Source organism: Dromaius novaehollandiae, chromosome 6, assembly GCF_036370855.1.
Source record: "Dromaius novaehollandiae isolate bDroNov1 chromosome 6, bDroNov1.hap1, whole genome shotgun sequence".
Taxonomy (NCBI): Eukaryota; Metazoa; Chordata; class Aves; order Casuariiformes; family Dromaiidae; genus Dromaius; species Dromaius novaehollandiae.
The window spans coordinates 12,629,159-12,647,031 of NC_088103.1; the positions used below are offsets into that span (position 1 = coordinate 12,629,159).

The 17,873-nt window shown below is 41.1% G+C and overlaps 1 protein-coding gene across 5 annotated transcripts in view; it reads left to right on the forward strand.

Moving 5' to 3' along the window:
• The window catches only part of JMJD1C (jumonji domain containing 1C), a 169,479-nt gene that overhangs the window by 138,910 nt on the left and 12,696 nt on the right, over positions 1 to 17,873 (forward strand). For all 5 annotated transcript variants that reach the window (XM_064513683.1, XM_064513685.1, XM_064513687.1 and 2 more), the window contains 13 exons: positions 911 to 1,083; positions 1,434 to 3,643; positions 6,534 to 6,735; positions 8,442 to 8,656; positions 9,138 to 9,290; positions 12,114 to 12,203; positions 13,619 to 13,746; positions 13,926 to 14,139; positions 14,625 to 14,839; positions 15,315 to 15,593; positions 15,998 to 16,166; positions 16,573 to 16,663; positions 16,772 to 16,902. In XM_064513683.1, the coding sequence (XP_064369753.1) occupies positions 911 to 1,083; positions 1,434 to 3,643; positions 6,534 to 6,735; positions 8,442 to 8,656; positions 9,138 to 9,290; positions 12,114 to 12,203; positions 13,619 to 13,746; positions 13,926 to 14,139; positions 14,625 to 14,839; positions 15,315 to 15,593; positions 15,998 to 16,166; positions 16,573 to 16,663; positions 16,772 to 16,902 (4,270 nt within the window). The remainder of the gene's footprint in view (positions 1 to 910; positions 1,084 to 1,433; positions 3,644 to 6,533; positions 6,736 to 8,441; positions 8,657 to 9,137; positions 9,291 to 12,113; positions 12,204 to 13,618; positions 13,747 to 13,925; positions 14,140 to 14,624; positions 14,840 to 15,314; positions 15,594 to 15,997; positions 16,167 to 16,572; positions 16,664 to 16,771; positions 16,903 to 17,873) is intronic.

The following is a 17,873-nucleotide window of genomic DNA, read 5'->3' on the forward strand; positions in this document are numbered from 1 at the left end:
GTTTCTTGTAAGCAGGTCTTGAATTGGAGGATGAAAGAGAAATAAAGACTGAGAACTGCTGTTGATCTGGTTCACAGGGCTGTTTCAGACATTTCAGGGATGATGTGCAAACAGAAGCTTCCCAAGTAGTCAACTTTCTTTGAAAAAAAAATTTCTTAAGGCAATCGTGGTGTGTGTAAATGAGGAGGTGGTTAAGACTTGGCTAATAATTGGTATTGCCTGACTATTGAGTACTTAGGTATACAGTGCAAAGATGCCGTAACATAGTCAATGGTTTAATAGTATGCTGTTTATGAAGTTATTCTATATAAAATTATTTGGTCAAATAAAGCGATTAATTAGGATTATCATATTTAATCATTGGTCATAGGAGGGGGAGGGAGGAAGCAACCAGAAAAGAGCTGTTTATACCCCTTATATTAGGCTTTCTTTTGTAGTTTCAGATGCAATTGTTTTCAAGAAATACTCAGCCATGTGTGTCTTTTAAAAGAAATAGTTCTTGCAGTTCACTGAACAGCTAGTGAATGGTCTGTATACTAGGAGCTGAAGTTAAGTGCTGTCGGACTGTCACTGGTTTGGTAATTTCAATGAAAGATCTTGAGGTGCAGTTCTAGAAATGGCATAATCATGCCAAATACTTAAAAGTTAAACTGTCCTAAGAATGCTTGTGGATTATGTTAACTATTTTGTGTGCTGTACATCTAGAGAGAAGTACGAAGAGATGTCCCAGTTGGTCAAAAAGTGACTTTAAAAGTTACATTTTATTTACTGTATGTGATTTGATGCTGAAATAAATTACTTCATTCTGGTCACTGGTAGGATTTGAAATACAGTATCTCTTGTGATGCTATGCTGAAGGTCCCAAGATTATTTTGAAATGTGATTTGTTTGGTTTGGTTGCTGTTAACAGAATACTCCGAGCCCGTGGTTGCACCAGCCCACCCCTGTGACCTCAGCCGACAGCCTCGGTTTACTGAGTCACATTCCTGTGAGACCATCCAGCGCAGATCCCCTCCGGCCTCTCAAGCTGACAACGCATTCTAGTCCGCCCTTGTCCAAAAGCATAGTAGAGCATCACAAAGAGTAAGTTTGCTGTTGCTTACCTCTGTGTGCGAGCTGTAAGCAGAGTAGTAGGAGACTGTAAATTTCAGCAGCTGATGTTGTCTTTTAGCTTGGTCGTAGTTTATTTGCAAATGCGGGTGCTGGTGATGTAGGAAGGCTTGTCAGCATGCCACAAAATGGACTTTGCTCTGTTAAATTTGAGTGGTACTTGAGTTTCTGGGTCATCTGAAGACTTAAGAAAATAGTACCTAATATAAAGAAAAGTTTATTTTGTGTTAATAGATAACTTTGGAGCTCAGGAAGAAAGGTCCTGTTTAGCTTGTTGCAGTACATTCAGACTAAACTGTGTCTGCTTAACCTTTTCCAAACAGAGAACTGGAGAGGAAAGCGTTCATTGAACCTTTACGTTCCGTTACAACTGCACCCATAAAGACCGAGCTAGAGCAAAGCAGAACGCAGACAGCAAAGGAGAGCCATATGCACAGACATTTTGCAGATCCAATGTTGAACCAGCTGCCAAGGCCACCGCAGGAGACTGGGGAGCGACTGAGCAAATACAAAGAAGAACACAGGCGAATACTCCAAGAAAGTATTGAAGTTGCTCCTTTTACAGCTAAAATAAAGGCACTGGAGGGGGAGAGAGAGAACTATTCCAGGGTAACATCCTTGTCTTCGAGTCCCAAAAGCCATTCGGTAAAATATGACAAAGATGCAGAGCGTTCTGTATCAGAACTGTATAAAATGAAGCATTCGGTTCCACAGAGTTTGCCACAGAGCAACTATTTCACCACCCTGTCTAACAGCGTAGTAAATGAACCACCAAGATCCTACCCATCCAAGGAAGCTTCAAATGTCTATGTCGATAAGCAGACTAACTGTCCTTCGACAGCAGCTAGTCCCCAGTCTCTCCCTTCTTACATTTCTTCTCTTTCCAAACCTCCCCCTTTAATAAAGCACCAACCAGAGAGTGAAGGCTCTGCAAGCAAGATAGCTGAGCAGCTTTCACAGTCAGTGCAGTCTCACTCGGTGACTTCTTTTAGAAGTGACAGCAGGAGCCCTACTCAGCTGTCAGTCTCATCTTCAAACACACTCCGGAGTATGCCTGCCTTGCACAGAGCCCCAGTGTTTCACCCCCCAGTTCACCAGAACCTGGAGAAGAAGGAAAGCAGCTACAGCAGCCTGTCACCTCCGACTCTAACTCCTGTTCAACCTGTTAACACTGGTGGCGGCAAAATACAGGAATTACAAAAGCCACCCACTTTAGTACCTGAACCGAAGGAAGCTCAGACAGTTTACAAGGGCATTTCTGAACAAAATTTGTCAGAAATATGGAAGTCTAATAATGCCCCAAATAATGAAAAAGTGGAATGGCACATTGAAAGAATGAGTGGAAAGTCACAGTCGGCTACAGCATCTGTTATTGTACGTCCTCCTTCTAGTACGAAATACGATAGCGTACCAGTAATGCAGTCGGCTTCCAAAGACCGAGTTAGCGAGAGATCTTCAGCTGTGACAAATCAAACAGATTGCCTGAAAACAGCGGAAGCCAGAGAGACTGGGAGAGTCATTCTGCCAAATATGAACTCAGACAGTACTCGCACACAGTATGAAAAGAAATTTCCAGCTGTCTCGCAAGGCAGCCTTCCTAGCTCTGTCACCCCCACCGCAGCTATGAACTGCAGTACCAAAACGGATGTAACCACATCAGCAGCTATAACTACCAGCGTGTCGAGCTGGGGTAGTTCAGAAGTGACTTACTCCTTATCGAGCACGGGCCTGGCCTGCACGCCGCTGGAGTGTGCTGCCTCGAGAGCCGTGAGTCAGGCCACGGCGCAGGCCCCCGAGTGCAAGGCCAGCACCGCGGCTCCGGTTACGCCAGGCGGTGGCAAGGCCGGGAGCGCCGCGCAGCCCGGCTCGGGATTCTCCGCCTCGACCGATTTTGTCCACTTGAAAAAGCACAAGGCGGCATTGGCTGCAGCTCAGTTTAAAAGTAGTAACACCAGTGAGACCGAGTCCAACTCTGTGAAAAATCAGACATTTTCAACCTCTCTCTCCCTAGACAGCGCTATCGTCTGTAACACAATAAACAAAGCAAACTCTGTAGGCAGTGGGCAGACTTCCCAGACAAGTCAGCCAAACTACCACACTAAACTGAAAAAGGCTTGGCTAACAAGACATTCGGAGGAAGATAAAAACACTAATAAAAAAGAAAATTCAGGGAACAGTGTTTCAGAAATTATTAAGCCATGTACTGTCAATTTAATAGCTTCTACATCAAATGATTTGCAGAATAACATAGATAGTAAAATCCTGGCAGATAAGTTTGTGAAAGAAGATAAGCACCCTAGGAGAAAAGCAAAAAGAACTTATGAGTCTGGCTCTGAGAGCGGAGACTCTGATGAAAGCGAGAGCAAGTCAGAGCAAAGGACTAAACGGCAGCCCAAGCCAACTTACAAAAAGAAACAAAATGATTTGCAGAAAAAAAAGGGTGATACAGAGGAAGAAGTAAAACCGAATGGTGTTCTTAGCAGGAGTGCCAAAGAAAAAAGCAAGCTGAAGTTGCAGAGCAGCAGTAATAGCAGTGAGTATATTCATTTGATTTGCAAAAGACGATAAACTACTGTGAACCTAAACAGTGTTAATCCTGTCATGCGTAAGAGCTGGGAAATGAGAAGAGTCAAAAAGCGTGCTTGTGAAAATTAGTAGATCTTAGGTTTGTCAATCTTGAGGCTATCCGAAATATTCTGGTTTAAGAAATGCCGTTCTTTTGTTTTTACGTATGTCTTAACAAAGTGTTTCTTGGCTTAAATGTAAGCAATAAATGAACTGGTTTTCAGTGTCCGTCATAATGCAATAGACTGGTGCAGGTAGTTGTGCCACTTGTATTGACTTTGAGGGAGAGGTTCTCTGATGGTGAAGTTTAGTTCCTCCTTTGATCAGAAGGCCGGGGCAGCTCCTCGATGGCCTGATGCCTCTCTGTTATGATTGGATTAGGTTAGTGAAAGGTTGGAGGGAGAGTTATTTCACGCTCCTAACTAGCATATGTATTCCATGCTCTTAACATCTCTCTTGTTTTAGGGAATAAAGATGTTCAGGGAAATACCAGTTTCAGTTTAAATGTTGTAATGCTGTTGCAGCTATGGGATTATAATTAAGATTTATCTGAGAAGGAACTGGTCTGGCAACATGAGGGGTTTTATTTAAGAGCTTACCTTATTTTTTTTATCCTAATTTATTCTTCTCCAAGGAGGATTCTTTGGTATTTATTTTGGTTTGGTATGAGAAGTCAACTATTAAATTACTTTTTGTAAGATTTTTTTTTAAGTACAGTTAGTAAGAGAATGAGTACTGCTCCCTGTAATTATATTCCTTGGCATTTCACTACCTACTATATAAAGTTACTCTGCTAGTATCTTAGAATACTTAATGCCTAAGTTGTCCTGGCTCTTGGCAGTGTTGCAGTCTGTCTGAGGTATTTTGGCCTTGGTCCAGTGGTAGTATTATTACTATATGTATGTATTTTTTTTAACCAAAGGGAAGATCAAAGAGAATATGTCTTTAAAATTTCTCTAAGTCTTGCTCAGCTTCACCTTTTTCAAGTGAGCTGTAAATGTATATATGTAATGCGCTAGCTCTTCACGACCTTTGTGTTGTCGCAGAATATTTTTTATGGGCTTGTTGTAGAAGGATCGATAAGATGACGTAAGAAAGGGCAATTTCCTCTTGTTTTGTCTAGTGTTACCTGAGCATAAGAGCAATATATGATAGTACTTTATGGTATAGTTTCACGGCATTACGTCCGAAAATGGGCTTCAGGTGTCATGTTGTGTTGCAAGTGGCACAGAGCAGGTATTGTACCTTGGGAGATGTGCCTGCCCATGGGAGCAGCTCCTCGCACTGGCCTTCCCCTCCAGAAATCGTAATAGACTGGGGTGCTTTACTGCTACTTGGCTCTTTTGACAGACTGCTATTTCTGATACTCGTATCTGTTTATCTTGGATGAGCTTTGTTATAGTAGTTTCTGAGAAAGAGCTGATCAGAGATTTTCTTATGAAAAAGACTTTCCACAAAGATTGCTCCAAAAACACACTCAGCTTGGAAGAGCGTTCAGGAAAGCGAAGGCAGAGCTCTGCTCCCCGTAGGTGGCTGAAGATAGCCCGGCTCCCGGGGCCGGGGGCAGTCTCAGCATGTGGGTGGTATCTGGATGCTGGCAGGGTTGAAAGCTGCTTTGTCCCCGTGCCGTTTCGGGCAGCCCGGGGAGCCTGTGCGCTCGCCAGGGCGCTCGGAGCTGCCGGCGCCCTCCCGCAAGGCCAGGAATGTCCCTGGCCGGCGAGTGCGGGGGCGTCCAAGCCCTGCCCGCAGGGCTCGAGCTCTGGCAGCTCCGAGGTGACTGCCAGCAGCTCTGGTTCCAAGGCAGAGAACATTTGTTGGACTAGAAAAGCTGTACTTCGGCCTTTGCTGCTCTCAAGTTTGAATGCAGTCGGCCTCGCGCTGCTCGGGTGAGTTGGGAGCGCAGTGGGGCCCGTTCCCGAGGCGCTGGGCAGAGTCTGTCACCTGCGAGCTTGCAAGGGCGCTGTGGCCAAGTGCAGCGCTGGACCCGCGTACCTGAGTCCAAAGTTAGCACCCTGCCCTCTGGGTCCTCCTGCGCCAGGTACGCACCTCCTGCCGCATGTACGGCACACGAGCTTCCCAGAGTAGAGGGCGATTAAATGGCAGATAGGCCTCTCTCTCTGCAGATGAAATGGGTGCCACTTAAAAAAGTCACTTTAATGAGAGCCTGGTTAAATAACAACATGGTTCAATTTTGAAATGCTTATGCAGAAATTGCACGTATTACTCAATAGATCTGCTCGTTGTGTTACTCAGTGTCAGACCTGCTGACTTTAGTATCAAAAAATAGAGTTTGTTGCTTAGGCTCGCAAAGCCGGCAAACTTGAAAGGGAGTAGATGGATTCTCTTCTTTCTTGGCTGATATTTTACGTTAAGCTCGGATGAGTTATGTGTGAATAAAACTGCTCTTCTGTAATTATATCTGTGTAACCATCAGCAAAAAAAAATTTTGAAGAAGCGGGACTTTTTTTCCCCCCCTCTTTCATTCACTAAATGGTTTGCGTACATTTTCACTTGAAACAAAATTCAAGCGTTTCTTTCTTGGGCTGTTGAATTTCTTTACTCGTTTGTAAGAGTGATGTTCTGAAGGTGGTTTTAGCAGACTATTTAGTGAAATGATACACTTCATATAAGAGAAAATAATGTCCTGAGTATTCTTGGAGCTCAGCAGGTAGTTAAGCAGCTAAGTGCTCCTGCCTGTGTGACTCTGCTTGGTAACTACAGTTTTTAAACTTCGGTGCTGAAAGACGAACAAATGGAAGCTGAATGACTTTGAGAAGTGTTGAATGCTTACTGATCTAACTGGGGCTAACTGTAAGGGTTTCCTAGTACCTCCTCTGAAATTCTTGTTACTTTTGCAGCTGGTATACCTCGCTCAGTATTAAAAGATTGGCGCAAAGTAAAGAAGCTGAAGCAAACAGGAGAGTCCTTTTTGCAGGATGATTCTTGCTCTGAAATAGGACCGAATTTGCAAAAATGCAGAGAATGTAGGTTAATAAGAAGTAAGAAAGGTGAAGAACCAACTCACTCACCAGTATTTTGTAGATTTTATTACTTTCGGCGGTAAGTACAGCTATTTCCTGCTCTATGGTGTTTTAACTTTTAGAAATAATACTGATGAAGGACTTACATGCCTGAAAGCTTGTCTGTTTTTTCTGGCTAAATCAATCTGATAAAAGATACTGCCTAATGTAATAGTATTTAAATTTTATTTATTAATGTTTTTGTGGATTGAGTTTATTGCTGTTGGAAGCTTTATAGCACAGACATCAGAACGGCTGCCCAGTGTACCTTAGGCGAGCAGAAGATGCAGTGCGTCACCGTTACACAGGTGTCTGACATTTGAAGTGGCACTTCCAAAGCAGGCTTCAGTTACTCTGGACAAGCTGTGCAACCGCAGAGCTGCACTAATTCGTAATTGTTGCGATGCCAATGTGTTGTGGGAAGGCTGCTCGAGGTTTTATGGGAGTTTTCTGAGGACAGAGGAGTTCTGACCTCCTTTTTCACAATTATGGCCAATCAAGGAAATTTCATAGTTCAAAAAAAAAGTATCCCAGGATGCAGCACAGCATAAGTGGTGCATGCAGCACAGTTACGGACATGGAACAAAACGGCCCTAATTTGCACATGTGCTGTGTTGCCAATATACATTCAGCACAGTTTGGCCAGGAAATTGCTGTTCCCTAGATTGAGTTTCAGTTTTTAGAATGAAGCTTTAGTTATAAAACGCTGTAGTCTTACAGGAATCATTTCAAGGCTGGACTCAGAATACTTTCTGCATAAGAATAACTGCTTCCTGAAGTGGCAGTGCGGTGATGTTAGATTTTTAGGTTTTTCTCCTGTGTGAAAGGGATAAGATCAGTGATAAAGTTTTGCCACGATTTTAAACACAGTGATGGAATTTAAAATTGGGAATGTTTTGAATTTACTGTGGTAAATTTTATAGAGTTGTAATTATTTTCGTTGTGTTCAGGTAGTAGGGCTTGAATTGGAAGTGAGGTTTGCACTCTTGTAAGTCCTTTTTGTAAATGACAACTTGTAATTTCTTTCTTGTTCATCAGATATATGATACATCTGTATATCATTTTGGTACTTGGTCCTGAATTCAGGACACTAAAACTTTAGTGTATTTCTGTATTCTGCAAGATGGAATAATTAATTGCTGCTAATAGGCTAAATATAGGGAGGGTTAGTAGAATGGTGTCTGGTAGGGTCACAGGAAAACCTTTAGCTATTTTAAGGGTGAGAAAATAGCTGTTAAAAAATGTTATCTTGTATTACTGACTTGTGCTGCCTAGAGAGACTTAAATATAGTGTCCTAACTGCGGTTGTCTGAGAGCAGCAGAGTCAGAGGAGCTACCAAGTTTGAGGTAGACTGAGTGACTGCTGCCACAGCCCCGAAAATCAGAGATGAGGAATAAGCAGACCCAAACGCTGGCAAAGCAAACCGACAAACGACCTGCTATTTCATCTGCGATTTTAAAGAAGTAATAAATATTACAGAGGGAGAGTGATGAGAGTAAACTGAATCCAATAGGTGATCTGTCTAAAAAGTTAATTCTAGTTTCCGTGTTTCTTCACCGTTTGTTTTAAAACAGTTTTTGGCAGTAGAATTTGTTTTTAAATAAAAAATAGGTAAGGCAGCATGCTGATGCAAGTAGGGAACATCTACTTGTTGCAGAAGGTAAACAGTAAGGTTAATTGCTAAGTAAACTAAGTCACAGAATATAATGATAAATGCAGTTAAAACTGTTTGTTTTCATTTTTAGGTTATCTTTTAGTAAGAACGGAGTGGTTAGGATAGATGGTTTCTCCTCTCCTGATCAATATGATGATGAAGCACTGAGCTTATGGACGCATGAAAACTATGAAGATGATGAACTGGACCTAGAAACTTCTAAATACATTTTAGATATCATAGGTGATAAGTTCTGTCAGTTAGTAACGTCTGAGAAAACAGCCATGTCCTGGGTGAAAAAAGATGGTAAGAGGATTTTAAATGTTGCAAATGCCGTGGTGGTTTTCTTCCCAGGCTCTCGGGCGTAGTGGCCCGTGGCCCTCTGCCCCGGGCAGTGCCGCGGTGGTCCCCAGGCCGAATGCGGCCTGTGGGCAGGCAGGGGGAGAGCCCAGCTTTCCCTCCCGCACGGAGCTGGCAGTGTGTGGTGCGGAAGGGCTTCTCTGCACTCGTAATGTTGAGCGGGAGTGTTTCTTCTGTGTCACTTTAGCCTGGGCTTTTGAACGCTTTAATCTCTGTAGCGTATTGGTATTAACCTTGATGGGGCTGCTGCGTGGTGTAACTAAGGTGGTAAGTGTTGATGGTCTGTTTGTGGAGGATCACGTTCCTTTCCCCCTCCCCGTGATTGCTGCTGAGGGGAAAATTATGAATGCTTCGTCTGTACAGGCCATTCATTCTCTGCTTTGCGTTTAAATTTCAGCCTTTTTATTCTGCTTATTTTGTATTTCAGCCAAAATTGCGTGGAAGAGAGCAGTGAGAGGAGTCCGTGAGATGTGTGATGCATGCGAAGCCACATTATTTAACATTCACTGGGTCTGCCAAAAATGTGGATTTGTGGTCTGCCTGGACTGTTACAAGGCAAAGGAAAGAAAAAGCTCTAGAGGTCGGTTCTGTGCGAGCTCGCCTATTCTGTATGTGGGTTGTTGCAGCTCGTGTAGAACTGCTCATCCCCAAGTGTAGCTGACTTTCTCTAAGTGTTAAATTGCTATTTGTGTGTTTTGAAATGTCATGTTCACCTTTTCTCAGTCAGTAAATACAGCATCAGTCATTCAGAAAGCAACTGTTACGGTTAAGGGGCTGCTTCAGGTCTTTGTCCACTTTTCAGTCTTTCTGTGAGGATTGCCGCAGGTTGCTTGTGCCCCGTCCCCCTCGAGGTGAAATCTGGCCGCTCTTCCCCTGTGAGCCTGCTGCTCGGCTACCCCTCCCTGGTTTATGGTAGCTCGCTGCTGGTAAGGCCTGCCTTGAGTGCTTTTTGGGCTCCTCCCTCCAAAAATACATGGCTTGTGATCCTCACTTAAGAGACTACTTTTTTATAATAAAAAAGTAAGACAGAAAAATACTTTACGTAGCACTTGAAATGAGTTTTAGGGAGGTTTTAAAATCCCACAGCCTATACACATACTTCGTTTAGTCTAATTCCTGTACTTTAATAGAAATGTCAAGCTTAGACTGTAAGGAAATCTGAGAGGATTAATTTGAATACCTGTAATTTTTCGGTGAGCCAGCCTGGTTGCAGATGAACTGGGGAATGGTTGGAAGAGTGATTTAGCTGTCCGCTGTGACAGTGGCTCTTGAAGGGCTGCCTGCCCCTGGGTGGCGGGCTTTGTGCCCTGGCAGAGTCTTGCGGTGAAATGCTGCGCCAAGGACGCATTCAGCTATAACGCTGTTTTGAAAAGCATTTTCATGTTTGTCATAGCAACATACAGTGTCACTTATGTGAAATGTTAGTAAAATAAAGTAACTGGTAGATGGCAAATCTTTAATAAATGGAGAAACTCTCACCCACTTTGTCCCTTGGCTTGGAGTGAGAGGCCTCCTGCTCTGTGGTTATGAGGCGTTCCCAAGGCTTTCATCCGAGCCCAAGTTCCCGGGGAAGGAACGGTGGTGTTTTCCAGCACTGAGAACAGGCATTGGTGCTTTAATGCTGGAGGCTGCTTCAGCCGCTCTTAACCGGCTTAGGTCTGCGTGCACGCATGTGTGTGCATCTGTCTGACGTGGCTTGGGATATACTCTGAACATTATTTACCCTAGTGGGAACATGCAGTCAGAGGCTTTTTATAGTGTGTGGGTTAACCAGCCAGGAAAATTTTAGTAAAATGTCTTCAAAGTTGAAAAAGGCAGTGTACAGAAGCAGGCTTCGTTTCAGTCTTCTAGCAGAGAGGACTTTCTCCTTGCTGTTTATTGCAGGCCTATATGCAAAGGCAGAAGTATGATAGCTTCCTTCTTTGCAGCTTCATTTCTAATGCTGCTGGACGATTCTTACGAACTACGCTTCTACTCTGAAACTCAGTAAAATTTCAGAACCACCCACCCGTTTCTGTAGAATACACTTTACATTACACCATTTTTCCTGGAACTGTTGGTGATTTTTACAGGTGCTAAATGTAATGGAGAGAATGTTCACTTCCCACTGGTTCAGTTGGAATGTTAGAGCTTTAAATATTCAGTATTCAGATATTTATCAGTGATTTTTTGTATTACTCTATCCATTGTTACTTTCAGGCAGCTTCTGGCACCATCAAGTGGAGTGCCATTTTATGGCATTTTAGTGGTAAAAATACATTAAATAGACATATGCATCACTACTGTTAGCTTTATTTTGATTTATGTTTATATTTGGTTGTATGTTTAATGTCTTACAAGTTACAAAAGCTACAAAATGGCTAACATCTAATATTTGAGAGGAACATTTGGTACATTGTGTTTGTATTACAGTGCAAGGAAATAGTGCTGTAAATGTGTTGAATGCTTCTTTTAGTCTGCTTTCTTTAGCTTACATTGCTAGAGCTGAGCAAATTGGTAAAAAGATTTGAAGAGTCTCTTAAAAGTGGCAGTAGAGTTCAGTGGGTAGCAGGTAAGACTGGGAAACGAGAGAGCACTTGCATTCCTATTTCTGCCCCAAATCCCATAGCAGGTCGGTGACCAGTTGCTTGGCCAGACGTTTTGCACTCCTCTTCTTTCCCTGTCCTGTCCTTACGCTGCATGTTCTTCTGGCAGGGACGGGCTCCTTGAAACGTTGTACAAAGCCTCTCTCTTACCACTTAGGGCCTCTCTGTGCTGCCACCGCTGATTTTCAGCCCATACGTAGCGGGGGGCTTGTGGTTTCGTGGCTGCTTTAATCTGACATAAGCCCGTGATGCAGCTTCGCTTTCCCCGTGCCACCCTGGCTTCAGGGCCACCGCGGGGCAGGCCGGACCAGAGCACCGCGTACACGCCTCCTTGGCCTGCGGGGCCCTCTCGGGTTGAAGGACGGCCGCTTCCAGGAGGGGTGCAGGTTGTGTCAGATTAAAGTGGTTTTACAGTCAGAGTCCGGTTGTGTCTTTTCCATGTTAAGTTGGTCAAGGAGGTCTCACTGCCTAAATAGCAACTGTGTATGATTTTGGTTTACGCTAAATTAGCAACTCTCTAACTATAATAACGTGAATATACTTTGAAACTGTCGTTGACAAGGGTCTGCGTTATAGATGCTGCTGCTCCAGATTTCAGTGTTACTAGAAGTCTTCTCCCTGTTCCCGTCCCTACTGTGAAAAGTGGCTGTTGTACGCAAATATTTGTCACACAGGACACCAGTACAAAAACTTTGTAGTATGTGTAGAAGACCTTTTATAAAAACTAAAAATAATCAAAAAAAGTTAGTTAGCTCTGTATCACTGTAAGTAATAAAGCCTTAGTGAAAGGTAAAACAATTGGCAATGTTATTTTGCAGATAAGGAGCTGTATGCCTGGATGAAGTGTGTGAAGGGACAGCCTCATGATCACAAACACTTGATGCCAACCCAAATTATTCCCGGCTCTGGTAAGACTCCCTGCAAACAAGCAGGATGCTGTGTGTCCCCCTGCTCCCCCCCCCTCCGGTCTTTCTGTGAAGAGAGACCAGAGTTGTTTCTTGAAACTTCTCACTTTCCATTTTAAAAAACAACCCTGCAAATTGTGTCAAATCATCTCAGGAAGGCAAGCGATTCTGGGCAGTCGAACAGCACGGGGTAGAGGTGATGGGGAGAAAGAGGTGCACGCTGGCAGGCGGCCGAAGGGGCGCGGGGGCATCTGAGGGCAATAAGCGGTTGAGAAACTCGGGATATTTGTTGCGATTGTTTTGTATCGCTCCAGAGCAGAATAAAACAGCCAGAAGGTACTAACAAATCTGACCGTAACCGTTAAATTAAAAGGAAATTTTGGAGTGGTTCTGCAGAGGAACATTATGTGGCAGCTGTTTTGTGGGGATTTGCTTTTTACCGTGTACATATATCAGTACTATGAAGTTTATTTTCTGTGTTGTGTCCTCTTCTTTCCCCCCACCACCAAGTGCAGTTTTGGTTGACTGCTTGAAGGCAAAAGGCAGTAAAGATGATTGCAATTAATCAAAAACCAGGCAGTAATCCTAAACCCAGCAAAATTCAGAATTTTGCCTATAGCCAAACCTGTTATATGAAGAAGTGCTGTTGTGTTCGTTCTGTTGGCACAACTTTACTTGTGATCCCTAACAGCATTGATGCAGGGTAGAGAAAGAAAACCTGAATGTGCCTTTAATCCTAGTAAATAAATTTCCAGGTTATTTTCATCTGGAAATACACAGTCACTATTTTATAGTTTGTTTCATGTTACTTCAGGCAGAAATGAAGGTTGGTTAGATTCCATAGTAAATTCAGACTGTGACTTCCACAGAACAGCTTCCGTACTGCAACTGTTCTTAATTTTAAATTGCAACGTGAACCATTCGGCTGGAAACGGCACAGTGAAGACTGCCTGCGTAACCTCCGTTTTGTTCTTTTGTTCATATCCATTGCCAGTCTCGAATTACATGATCAGATACTAATTTTTTTGTCAAGCCATGGCTCACTTCAGTCTGTAGTTTGACGGTGTTATTAAATGAGGCAATGATGCACCCACTGAACAATGGGGCGTAAAGTAAATAATGAATAACTGGCTTGCTTGTCGTATGCCATAAAATGGGGATGCTGAGTGAAGTTTAGATTATTCAAAAGCGTAGTATGTAATTATTTAATTAAAGACTTCATCTCTTTCTGCACAGGCTTTCATGTACAGTGGACAGTCTGTGGTATTTTTGAGTGTTAAATTAAGCGTTATTAATAGCTGAAATTTCAAAAAGGCTTACAAGTAGCTTTTTAGCACCGTAGTATTTATATTGTAAAGAAAGCCAAAAAATGATTGACAAGAGGATTACTGATGATTTTCTTCTTAATTGTCTTCTAGTTTTGACAGATCTTCTAGATGCTATGCACAATATTAGAGAAAAATTTGAAATTAAATCCCATTGTCAGTGTACCACCAAACAGAGCACACAAGCTGGCAAGCTCCCTGCAATGAATGGTGTGTCTCAGGTGAGTTTAAAATATGTGTGTAGATTGTAATTTGTTAGTCAGATCTTCTGATACTTGCCTATTTTTGTATTTGAACAATATCAGTCACATTCTAATTAGCATATACAGTGATTAAATGCTATCTGTGTCTTTTGTTAAAGCAAAATGACATACTTAAAAACTGAATTTGTTCATTACAGGTTTTACAGAATGTCCTCAATCACAGTAATAAAATTTCTCTGTGCATGCCTGAGTCTCAACAGCAGAATACCCCCCCAAAGTCTGAGACAAATGGTAATACAAGTCCAAGGAGTGATGTAAGCACAGACAGCAAGTTAACACCACCTGAATCACAGTCGCCACTGCATTGGTTAGCTGATCTTGCAGAGCAGAAAGCCAGAGAAGAAAAGAAAGGTATATGTTTGATACTCACATATCATGTGCATGCTTTTGGGGCCACCAGTAATATGTAAATGAACTCTTTAAGAAAAATCCATGCTATTTTCTGTTTAGCAAAAAGAAAAGAAAATGTTTTTCTCCCCCTTAATTTCAATTTTGAAACTTCAGTGCCTTCTCCTGGTGGCATCAAAATCAGTTACCAGAAGAGCCACTAGTAGAGTGCATGTGTAACGTGGCAGTGTTTCCAGCTAGAGCATCTCTCATTTGTGACAGGTACTCACTCAGCTGCATGTCTGAGATGCTGAGGAAGGCCTTTTCATGGTCACACTGTTTGACTGCATTTTGAAGGATCTAGTTCATCCTCTGGTGTGTTTTCAGGTGAATAAAGCGCTAGTGCTACAGTATATTACCACCACTATAAAATGCAGGATACCAGTGCTGTTCCTATGTCTACGTCATGATACAACAGTGTAAACTTCCAATAATTATTTTTGTTTTAGAGAATAAAGAATGTCCTTCTGGAAAACATTCAAAGGAAGAAAAAGATCAGGATAATTCAGAGTCTCAAAACTGTAAAACCTCCCCTCCTGCATCCCAGAACAACGAGCAGGGTTCAACCTTACGAGATTTACTAACTACAACAGCAGGCAAACTGCGTCTAGGTTCTACAGATGCGGGTATTGCTTTTGCTCCAGTTTACTCTACAGGAACACCAGTGAGTGTTTACAAGATTCATATTGGGATTTGAAAATCTGTATCATGTGTTTTTGTACATTTTAGAGTGGTCTGATAAATATTTTGCATTAAATACTAATTTAGAAGTAAAACCTCACAGCTTCCTTGAAAGATTTAACATATCTACACATGCACACGCACATGTGCACACATATATGCATTAACATATGTGTGTATATATATAGTGATAATTGATACATATTATGAAGAATATGCCCTGAAGTTATGTAAACCATTTGCTCAACAATGTAAAGGAAGATTCCAGTATATTGAGTTTTACTGTAACTGTATTTTTCTAATTTGTTCTGCATAAGAATGCATGCAGTTTTCTACAAAGGCAGTAGATAACTAAAAGCTGTTAATGCAATATTGTTGATATTCTGCTGAAGAAAGTATCCCATTAACTTTATTTGCCTTTACATTATTTAAATATACATTTGTTTGTTTTCTAATAGAGTGGCAAAAGTGGAAGGACTATGCCAAACATTCTCGATGACATAATTGCTTCAGTGGTAGAAAACAAGATTCCACCAAATAGAACACCAAAGATAAATGTAAAATCTGAAATAAAAGATGAGCCAAAGGATGATAGAAAATGTATTCTAGATGACTGCAGTAAATTGTACAATGATATTCAGTATTCTTGGATCTGTGATAAACATGTTTTGTGGCTCAGAGACCATAAAAACAGCAACAACTGGAAGCTCTTCAAAGAGTGCTGGAAACAAGGGAGGGTAGGTATCAAAGACTAGTTCTGTCTAAAAGGTGATCTCAGTATGAACTCTGGAGGAGTTATTGCAACAGGACAAAGTTTGCTGACTTCACGTTTGAAAACATATCGTTAGTGCATTTTATTACAGTGGGTAAAAATTTGTCAGGTATATCCCACATATGAACTTTGTGTAGTTTAAATTTTAGTTAATTGCTAATAATGAGTAAGAAATGACGGCTGGAGATTAAACCTGAAAAGTTGTGTGAAGTCTTGGGTATGGTTGCTCTCACTGGAAGTGTTGATAGCAGCTCAGGAGGGCCAAGGCCGCCTCTGCATGTTTCAGTTACATCTTACATTCCAATTTAATTGAAGCAAGCCTTTCATTCAGAAAGGATGAGTATTAATTTTTATTTTATTTTTTTTAAGCCTGTATTAGTGTCCGGTATGCATAAGAAAATGAACTTCAGCTTGTGGAAAGCAGAGTCAATTAGTCTAGATTTTGGAAACCAGCAAGCTGATATCTTGAATTGCAAAGACAGCATTATTTCAAACACCAATGTCAAGGAATTCTGGGATGGTTTTGAAGATGTTTCAAGTAGGTTACTTTGAATGTATTATTCCATTGATTCTAAACACAGTCAATGTCAGAAACTGCAATTAAAATTATTCTTAATAGATCTTGAGGCTTTGAAGAAATTTTTAAAAAAGCTCTATACAATCTGTTTCAAGAGCATGTGCTGAAAGCTTGTGTTTTGTACCTCTGTGGAATTAAAGATACACTAATATACCATTTTCTAAGTTATCTCAGACTTACAAACCAAATGAATGTCATTGCTCCTTAACTAGTTGAGTTTGTCTCCTAATTGAATCTCTTTAAATAATCTTTTCTTTTATGTATGAGATCTTTATAGAGAGGTTAGAGTTCAGTTATACATTGTAGCTGAATCTAAGTAAAACATCTGGAGTGTATTAGTTTTTAGTAATTTGTATGTTACTTGCAGAACGTCAGAAAATAAAAAACGGGGAAACAGCTCTACTAAAATTGAAAGATTGGCCTTCTGGTGACGATTTCAAGGCTATGATGCCAGCAAGGTATTTGTATTTAAAATTTAGATATTCTTAAGGTCATCTCCATGTTGTTTTCTTCTCTCTTCATAATGGCACAAATTCAGTTGTAGTCTCCTTCCTTTTCTTCTCCAGATATGAAGACTTATTAAAAAGTTTACCTTTGCCTGAATATTGTAGTCCAGAAGGAAAATTAAACTTGGCTTCTCATCTGCCAGGCTTTTTTGTCCGTCCAGATTTGGGACCCAGGCTATGCAGTGCATATGGTGAGTATGCCTCAGAAGTGTAGCAGTTACCTCCTCCCTTGGAGGTGCAGTATATCATATGTTAATGCTTGATAGAAAACTGAGCTGATTTGGAGGATTAATCATGACTGAATCTAGGAGAAATCCTTTACGGAGTTGCCTATTAACAGTACAGGTCCCTAAAGTATGAGACTTACATACTTCTGCATTTCTTTTCATCTTTTCTAGTGCTGTTACATTCTTTTAAAGCATGTAAATGGGTGGTTATTTTTACACAAACATAGTTCCTGTTTTAATATATGACAAAGTATTTCATGAGTAGTAGTGTGTTTATAATTTTGATAATAAAAAACCTCAGCATTTTCTTGTAATTTTTGTCTGTATTGGTGTAGTATATGTTCAAAATGTTGTCTAGACCAAACTACTTTCCTCAGACCTTTTTCCAGCAGCTCCTTCTTTTGCAAATGAATTTGTTGAATTATGTTTTACAAATTGGCTTAATAGCACAAGAAATGAATTGTAATTTGTGGTGTGAGAGCTTTGATTTAAAGTTTTCCAGATGTCTTTTGAAATAAACATGTTAAAGATAGTAATCAAGATGTGGGTCTGAGAAACTGAATCATTAATGACGCTTATATGGAATGCTGCTGTAATACTTAGTGTTCTGAAATGTCTTTTTGACTTAAACGTGCTTTTTTTCATGTTAGAACTAAAATTACCGTATTTTCCTCTTTGCTTGGGGATTTCTTTTAGTTAAAAACTCTGTTTATAGTCAGGAATAAATGACAACTTTGATTTGATTTCCTTATTTATTCATTTTACTTATATTCTGCCCTGAGCAACCTGAAAGGTTGAAAAGTTCAGAAGGAAAGCTGCTGTTGTCAGGAAATGTCTTTGGTTATTCTGCTGAAATGTGGGTTTTTTGTTTGTTTGTTTTTGGTTTTGTTTTGTTTTGGTTTTTTGATACGACAGCTATGTAGGGGCATTTGTCT